This window comes from Euphorbia lathyris, chromosome 6 (genome assembly GCF_963576675.1).
Source record: "Euphorbia lathyris chromosome 6, ddEupLath1.1, whole genome shotgun sequence".
In the NCBI taxonomy this organism is placed as follows: domain Eukaryota; kingdom Viridiplantae; phylum Streptophyta; class Magnoliopsida; order Malpighiales; family Euphorbiaceae; genus Euphorbia; species Euphorbia lathyris.
Genome location: NC_088915.1, coordinates 80,629,842 through 80,639,360, shown reverse-complemented (window position 1 = coordinate 80,639,360; position 9,519 = coordinate 80,629,842). Strand labels below are relative to the sequence as shown.

Genomic DNA, 9,519 nt, shown 5'->3' with positions numbered 1-9,519 from the left:
ATCAAAAGAGAGCACATTAAAGTTGTTCATATTGATATTCTAACATCATCCACTTATGTAACATGATAATCTAGGTCTTCGAAATCTTCGAAAGGATGTTGTTTTAGGAAATTACTTTTGTTTCAAAATGTGACATTTTATAAAATCAAAAGGACATTGAATAATTTTGTCTAACTATGTCCTTATATTTAATGTTGATTAAAATAAAACAAACAAAATGATTGGTATTCTCAAAATATTTATAGGGATATTTTTAGTAAAATAACACCATAACTAAGGCACTCTAATAACTTTCTTAATTCATGTGTCAAACTCTTAAACACGACCTTTTAAAAAAACAGAAGGAGTATTGAATTTGCAATTATGCAAATTCTAAATATTATTTATAACTCGAAATTTTCAATTTTTGAACTCATCATCTAAATATATTGCGATTCAAGATGATGACAACACTTTTGATCAAACAAGGAAAAAAACAAAGTTAACAAATAATAGAAATAGCAACAGACATGTTGTCCTATTAGGCATAACAAGTAAACTAACAAAGGAAAGGTAAAACTTAGATTGTACAACAATGGACAAATCAGAAAAGGGTGCAAAGAAGTAGTTCTTACATGTCCCAAAGAGGGAATAAAGAGCACTCATTCTGAAGTTCAAATATTTCCTCTTTATTTATGTCTCGCTCTGAGGGCGAGCCTTGGCGCAACGGTAAAACGTTGTTGCCGTGTGACCAGAGGTCATGGGTTCGAGTCTTAGGAGCGGCCTCTTGCCAATTAAATTGGCAAGGGAAGGCTTGCCCCCAATACACCCTTGTGGTGGGACCCCTCCCCGGACCCTCGCTCAGCGGGGACGCGTAATGCGACCGGGCCGCCCTTTATTTATGTCTCGCTCTGGTAAGAAAAACAAGTTTTATCAATAACCAAAGAGACTAGACATTATTACAAATGAAAATGAAAATACTATTATCAATGCACGGTGAAATTACCATACCAAATATAATGTTGTTTCCTGTTAAGGGATAATGTGAGAATTAATATAAAACTTTTTCTTTTCCTACATAATAAGTAGGGAATCAACATTACACACACTGAAGATGGAAAACATAAATTTTGGATTATAAGACTTACAAGTGAACTAGCAAGGCACAACAAGTTTCTAAATTTCTATCATAATTGACTTTGTTAGCTTCATAAAATTCTCCATCATTGTGGTAGACTACAAATAGAATTTACTTTTTAGAGTTGCATATGCTCAAGTTTTAATAGGCAATATAGGTTCATAACCTTCAAAACTCGAAGGCTTACTGTCCTTCCGAAAGCACAGTAATTCTTCTTAGTTATCACATTGAAAAGGGACATCCAAAAACAAAACAAAAAAATGGATAATCTGCATCATGACAAAATACAATTTGCTTTTGAATGTCATCTTCACTTATACCCTCATAAATAGTGAAATGTCTATCATAATGTATTAATTCCATAAGAAGCAAAACTCTTCAATTAATCATACAAAACTCCTCAATTATCTGATTCGATGATAATATATCATAGAAAACAAAACCTTTTTCCAGGACTAACAATAGGAACATAATGGCACATTAAAGAACATCCCCCCCGATGATTTCAATCTTCATAAGACTCAAATTACATTATAAACAACAATTTAAAATTCAAGCTTATAGAAACTAGCATTAAGATCTATTTTATAAACAATAAAGGAAACGTCATTGGATGGACATTATATATTAAAATGAGGGGCATAAGGAAATTTAATGAGAACAATTTTACTAACAGAAAATTGAAGAAGGTACCAAGCTGACTGCATGCTAATCTGGAAGATGGCAGTAACAGAAAAAAAGACATTCAAAGCAGTAACATTTAAAGGTGATCTAATAACTGGGTATTTTCTTAAACCCTCTTTGTAAGACATATATACACCGGAAATCAACAATTTTGATACGCAATCCATAGTGACCAAAAAAATGAGAAATATAGAAGATGAGAGTAACGAAAGGACAAACTACATAAGAGGTAAAATGCTTTCAGTGAGTTACACAATGGTAGAATAAATCTTTCAATCACGGTAATTAAATAACTAAACTATATAATTTAGGTCAATGTAAAAGATGTTAATTTTGACCTTCAGGCATTATGACGACCATACTTCATTTTCACACAAGGAAGAACCAAGCTTATGTAATTGTGACACAGACTAAAGTATCTAGTTAATGTGGCATAAAAGCAAAGTTGTAGTACTGCACATTAAGACTTCCTCTAATGCCATATCAATGAGCAAAAACTGCAGCTTCTACAAAATACAAGTTCACCCTTACTTGACAACTCATCATCTAGTTCTCTAATGATGAAGTGCTTAATTAAGCCAAAATAGATACCAAGCACAAAGAAAATCAGTAACAAGATAAGCCCTTCATGTTACAACATTAAAGCACGTGCAAAGTAGAATAGTCCGAACTACATGAGTGATTGAATTAACAAACACATAATTCCTAAGGATGTAGAAAGACACGTTGTAACATCAACTAAGTAACAACCAAATGACACTATGAATGTCAAGGTTTTAGAGAAATATAGCAAATTACCAGTTGTTAAGAGTGCTAGAAAATGATAAGTGCAGTTAGGTCCTTTAAACATGAAAAATTGTGCAACGGTAGGGCCTAAGTGTTCTAGCATAAATAGAAAGATTCAAAACAATGGTAAGAAGCATGAATTTGTTGTCCTGGTCTACGTGAATGTATATGAAAGTTCACAACTTAAAATGCAGAAAGGTCCTTTAAGTTTTAAAATCTTTTAAAAACATGACTTTGAGCTTTGTTTCTAACATGAGTTCCCACAATGCTACAACACTTACTATATTCTAGTTGCTTTTAGTCCTAACAATGCTAGGCTAACAAATTTTTTAGCAATTAATTTTATCTACGTTGGATTTTATTCCCTCTTCAAGTATGAGTTGCCAATGCTCAATTTCACCTAACAGAACTCTAAGATAAAAACATCCTAGTGATAGTCATTCAAGGCAAAATTTGCAGAATGGTCCTAGAATTTTTAATCTTTTACCAAAGGAATGTTCTCTAGAATATATAACTTCTGTTTATATACTCCCTCCGTTTTTGAAAGGATGTCACAAAGTACAATTTTTCATTTTTTTGAAAGGATGTCATGTTAGCAAATCAATAAAATATTTAGTCATTTTTCTCAATTTTACCCTTCATCATTTACCAACTCATGTGATCAATTCAATTAATGATTTTATAGATTGTATCAAAAATCATTTACCGTTTGAATTTTTTTTGCTAGAAACAATGAACCCTTCACATTCCTTACGCCTATGCATCTCCAACACATTCAAATCACTTGACACCTGCTTATTTAAATTCACAAACTACACATTTCTTTGACACTTGCACAAAGCATATTTCATTTATTTTTAATCTAAAAAAATGGAGAAAGAGCAAAGTATGGAAAAGTGCAAAGAGATTGCAGAAATGGACTTCAAGTCACCGGACTCAAACTTGAATTCTGCTGGTGAAAAAAAAATCAAACACAATTTCGACTTGAATTTACCAGCGGATCTTGGATTTGATTTGAACAAATTTCCCGAGGAAGGAGCAGAAGCTTTTGAAGACAAATGGCTACAAGAAGTATACATGAGCATGTTAAAAATATTACTTCCTGACTTTTATTAGTTATTCCTTCATGTGATAGTACTATTCATGTACTATGGTATTTTCATGTTCCAGATTTAATCATTGATATTTTTCATGTTCCACATTTAAGATATAAACACTTCACTTTATTTTGCATGTTCATATTCGTACAGTACTTTTTATTTATATATGAATATAAATACTAAAATCAATGAAAGAGTAAATTAATTTATATATAAAACATCACAAAATATTTCAATACATATTTTAGATATAGTTGAGAATTTCTTGTACCAATTCTGAATCACATTTTAGTTGAGTAGGAAGATTGCCTTGGCGTTCCAACATCACTTTGTTAATATGTGGGATCTTGTACTTGTTTGAACCTTTGGCCTTCATAATCTCTATCATACACAATTGCAGAGATAAAAATATGTGATTAGACTTGACTGGAGAAAAATCTTCGAAACATTTTATAACGGCACCAATCAATTCATCAATATTATCAGACCTCTCCTGTTGTTGCAAAGCTTGAATAGCATTGAAGAATCCAAGATCTAAAATATTCAGATCAGGAGAATTTGGAGGTTGACACATTAAACGAATATCACATCCATCTTGTTTAGCTGCTATGCAAAATTCGTCGTCATTGGAGTTAATATGTGTTCTGGCATTGTCCTGTTGAATGTATATTGGATTTCTTAAGTCCTCTCTTGGCCACTTTTCCCTTATAGCTGGAAGGACTTTGTCAATCAAATAACGCCTTATAACTTGCCTATTTACTGAAGTTATCGGTTTTGTCTCCATAGTACCCGCAACCCTATTAGCACTGGTCCTTTTAGCTGGTTCTTGGGTCACTAAAGGAAATAAACCGATCTTTCCAGAAAATATTACATTTCCATTTTCATCAAACCTTGGACGGGCTACAGCAGCTAAAAACATAACCTTACCTATAAAATTTTTGCTTTTACAAGAGCGTATAGGTTCTTCCTCGTCTGGCAACAAATAATATTTTCCAGACCTTTTTGATATCAAAAACCACTTCTCATCAATATGAACCATATTATACATTCCCTTAAAAATTGGATCATGTGGTATGCTACTACCAAACATTGATATGCAAAATTGTAGTCTTGATATTTTATTTTCGTCCTTTAAAAAAGGCTTTATTGCATTCGTATGTCGCCGTATGGCTCCGTCCTTTAGAAGCTTATGGCACGTGCTTTTACTAACCTTCAAAGAGCTAGCCAATGATGCAAGTGTTGTGCGTTTATGCAATTGGATCTCTTTGATTTTAGTTAAGTCAATATGCATTCTCTTGCGACCACAATTTCCTTTCATTTTAAGAGATACATCACCGTTAACTTTTGATTGCTTCCATATACGTTGAATAGTACGGACAGAAGTTGAAAATTGTGATGCCACAATGCTAAGTGATCCCCTTTTTAACTGTCCTTCAACACTTATCTCTAAAAGCTTGTTGTATATTGCTATTCGTGTATTATTGTCTAAAATTTGTGATTTGCTTGCATGATTCATATCTTGTGATAGTTCTCCATTTTGAATAATGTCATCAATAAATTCTTCTGTTAAATAAACAAAAAATAATAAAGATGTGTCACTTATATTAGCCTCTAAAAATATGTCACTTATATTAGTATTGTGAAGTGCTCAATGCCAACTAAAAGTGAAAACAAATTTATTAAAAAAAATAATGAATGAATGTGTAAAAGTTTTGTACATACCAGTGTTTGAATTTGTCTCAGCATGCATGTCTTCCATGTTAACATCATGTTCCACATATGGTTCATTCAAATCCAATAAAAAAGTTGAACTCAAATTAAAATTGGGTCCAAGAATTTGTGCTTCCTCATGTTGATCAATATCAAATGTTATGTTTAGATCAATTGGAAGTAACCGCATTTTTGTGGATTGTATAATTGTAATTAGTCTAGATTACATGTATTTATAATAGTTCATTGGTGGGAAATTAAAAATTTTAAATTTTTTGTAAAGAAAATTTTGTTTGCAATTCAAAATTTTAGAATGAAAATGGGGGGAGTATTTCAACAGCAAAAATAGTGGAGTACGTAGGAATAGTAAATGATTTGTAGAAAATGTAAATTAGGAGGTGAGATTTGAGAGCTAATTATGGAGGTTTATTTTTTCAAGACAAATTTTGGATTTATAAAATTGCAATTAATAAGGTTAGTATAGTAAAATTAATAGGAGTACATCATTTTCTTAAGGGTTGTGCCATTTCATTACATGACATCCTTTCAAAAACGGAGGGAGTATTTCTCAAATATGAACTTCAAAATTTGAAAAGCTTCAAATTATTTCGAATGATAATAAGCTTCCAAATTTATACCCTACATTGCCTTTTCAAATCACATTCAAAAATCTAATCAATTGAAACAGGACATGTTTTAGTTAGGTAGTGAACAATAAATATTAGTATTGTTAATTAGCTCAACCATTTTCATTTACATTAATTTTCTTTTCAAAATCAATATTAATTATTGATTAAGTGTTCTCAACAATTTGATTTTAAGGGGAAGGATTTGTTTCTTTCTTACAAACCCTTTTGTAAAGGAAATGTGGTATCTTACAGAGCATGACAATCTAGCCTGAAATAAAGAAAAGGATCCTACTTTAAATCCACGTCAATGGTCATCATCTTATTGACATCTAATTCCTTTGTCATTTTTTCACAAAGGAATTAATGCAATTTGAATTATCTTGATCACATCTCTTATATATTCCTCAAGCTCCAATTCAATTTCAGAATTGACCCAAACTTATTCAAAATAGCTACTTTGTGGCAGCAAGTAAGTTGTATATAAATGAAAAAAAGAGTAAGAAGACAGTGGTTCGTTCTTGAAGCTACAACTTTTCTAGGAAGAGGTAAACAATTTGATTGCCCCAAGGAAAAGGAAAAGAAAAAGAAAAATGGCCAGATAAGAAAGATAATGGCCATTTCACAGCTCTTTCTCTTTCAAATATATTGAAATTGAAGGAAGGAGGTAGATAGTGGGATTTATGATGATGAATGACCATTAGTTTCATGTTTTTTCTTAATTGATAACTTCAAAAGTTTCAAAAGGAAAAAAAGTGTAAGAATAAACAAAAGGAACTTGTCTGAACTATGATTGCCTTCCATTACTACAAACAACATAAATAGGCACCGCAAGTGTTAGTAACTGACTTGTATTTGGTTACATCAAACTAACTACTCACATAGGAAATTTCAGATTAGGACAGTCAATTTCTGATACGACAATACAACATGTCTGAGACGACCAGTTTGACACGATATTTATTTATGTGGAACATATAAATGACATAACATAATTACGACATGAAAATCGTTTTGACACCCATTATCACTCATTAAACATCTAATATAGCAATTAGCAGATGAAGATAAAACTTGAGTTAACTAACATATACTATTGAATGCTGTACCGACCATTTAGTATAGTTCAGACTACTGAACCATCTATAGCATTGCATTAGCCAATGTCACGAATAAATAGGATATGGATGAAGAGATCACCATTTTTCCAACATCCTAAAACAACCACCCACCCAATATCGCGAAGTACCAAGCAAACAAAGGAAATTGTGGTTATTATTATAGCACATACCTATTTTGGGATCAGAAACCTTGCCTAATGCAGCAATATGGCCATCTGCTAAGTCAACAACGTGAATGTAGTCACGTACCTGAAAGGAGATGAGTATCAATGTGATGATCAGAGACTGAAAATATACGTTAGAAATTCTTTCTTCCAAACAAGTTCATTCAATATTAGATATTGCACAATCAACAAGTTGGTGAAGACAGATCCACAAAGCTAAAATTGAGAATAATAGAGACAACGCTAAAAATGAGGCACGGCTATTTCTTTCATCCGCACCCTTTCAAACATCCTCGGTAGCAATGAGGCTGCTAAGGATTCTTTGGTTTATAGCTACAAAAATGCTGCCTGTGGCTTCTCAGCCAAGCTCACCCCTCAACAAGTTCACCAACTCTCAAGTAACCATGCATCATTTGGGTTTTGGCTACTTGGAATATGTTACATCTTTTTCTTAATTGCAGGACAACCAGGCATCCTTCAAATTTTCCCCTCCACATCTCAGCTGCATGGGATTCGATATTAAAAGTTGCATCAAATCAACAACCTCCATGACCTCATTAAATAAAAATAATCTATTACCCTTTGTGTAGTGTTATTTTGACCTTTTCTTTCTGTTTTTCTGCATTTTACAACTACGAACTGATGCATCAATTCAAGTTTAAAAGGATTTTTCTTTGCCATTTTCTCATCTCAAACTATAATTAACCTTTTTTTTAAGATTTTATAAGAATCATATTAATCAACTACACAAAAATTAATGGAGGAGACACCTAAACTCACAAACTGCTCAAATAAATACCACCAAGTTAATTTATTCTCATGAAAACAGAACACATCCCAGCAGTTTCAAATATTATTATGTTCAAGTTTAACTCTCCCTTCTAAACATCAAACTACGGCCTGGCAAGCTAGAAGCCTAAAACCAAAAAAGCCTAACGAATAAAAACTGAACACACGACTTAAATCACCCACACATGAAGACAACAAATAATTTGAAAGAACGTCATCGTAAAGGCAGTGCAAGCATACCCCAGTACCATCCTTGGTCGCATAATCAGTACCGAAGACAGTCAGATGAAAAAAACTCAAACGTATTTGACTAAACACACAAACCACCATCTTCATAGCTAAAATCCATAAAAACTCAAAAACCTAGAAAGTTAAACCACAAAAAAGAGGAAATAGGCTCTTACTTTCTGTAGAACAATGAATTTGAATCTTAGTTCAAGATGTACAGACACTCTTCATAACAAAACCCTTCTTTCCTTTGTATCTTCTTCTCCTCCTCTTCTCCTTCCCACCTTGTGCGAAACAAAATTTTAAAAAAATGGGGTTCTAGAAGACATGGTTGAGTTCGATGATAAGAAACTCTAACACTAAAATGTATTTTTAGGAGAACAGAGAGAAGACATGAGAGGAGAGAAGACAGTGAGAGTTTTAGGTTTTACTGGCTAAATCAAAGGGTCTATTTTTTATTTAGGTTAAATCAAATGGTTCTGATTAAGGTAGTGAAAATATCCAATAATGGTTCTGATTAAGGGGTAAGTAGTAATTTTCACTTTTTACTTTATACTAATATATACATCTCCCACTTTAATTTTGGGAATAAATTGTAATTGATTGTTTTCTTATTTTTGGTAAGACTAAAAATGTGGACATTTATTTACTCTTTGTTATGTAGTTGAGATTTTAAGTTGTGGGTTCTTATGTTATAGTTTTTCTTCTTTTTCAAGCTGTATATTATGTTATAGATTTATTGATCTTTAATATTTGGTTATATCATTTGTTTGATCTTAACTAATGATTTAAATGTGTGGAATCAACCTTTATGAGGATATGAGAATTCTAATCACATAGTTTTATAACTCATACATTAATTAAGGATTTTGGATCCATTAATTAATATATATATTTCAAATATAAATTTTAAATATTACTATAATAATATTTTCTTATAATAAGAAGTTACATTTTGTATATGAAAAATATTATTTACCTTATATGCATTTGCAAAGGTGTGAAACTTTTATTGCAAATTGTTATTTGTGACCCGAAAAACAAAACAAATATTTATTTTAAAAAATAGTGTTCACTTCACTCTTCAATCTAATTTAAAAATATACTTTTCAACTAATAAATTAAATAATATTTTTGAATATTAACCCTGCACAATTCCATTGGAAATCCATCAATTTTGAGTTAATCAAAATT

The 9,519-nt window shown here is 31.7% G+C and overlaps 1 protein-coding gene across 3 annotated transcripts; it reads right to left on the bottom strand.

The window, feature by feature from the left end:
- Nucleotides 1-357: 357 nt before the first annotated feature.
- On the bottom strand, nt 358-8,741 carry LOC136232056 (uncharacterized). 3 transcript variants are annotated; one of them, XR_010690264.1, is made up of 5 exons: nt 8,502-8,741; nt 5,410-7,393; nt 4,176-5,250; nt 3,959-4,068; nt 358-890 (listed from the first exon to the last, which is right to left on the bottom strand). XR_010690264.1 is itself a non-coding variant. In XM_066021098.1 (4 exons), the coding sequence occupies exons 2-4, from the start codon at nt 5,585-5,587 to the stop codon at nt 879-881; spliced, it is 1,482 nt and encodes a 493-aa protein (XP_065877170.1). In that variant the 5' UTR covers nt 5,588-7,393; nt 8,502-8,741; the 3' UTR covers nt 358-878. The 3 variants fall into 3 exon arrangements, 2 of the variants coding, with proteins under 2 accessions (XP_065877170.1, XP_065877171.1); XM_066021098.1 differs by having other exon boundaries at nt 3,959-5,250; XM_066021099.1 differs by having other exon boundaries at nt 3,959-5,250; nt 7,315-7,393.
- Nucleotides 8,742-9,519: the final 778 nt, after the last annotated feature.

Bases quoted from the DNA above. Each gene is read 5' to 3' on its own strand.
- LOC136232056 (XM_066021098.1), bottom strand. From the start codon at position 5,587: ATGCGGTTACTTCCAATTGATCTAAACATAACATTTGATATTGATCAA. The intron at 5,251-5,409 runs GTATGTACAAAA...TTTATTTAACAG, and splicing joins TGAGACAAATTCAAACACTG to AAGAATTTATTGATGACATT.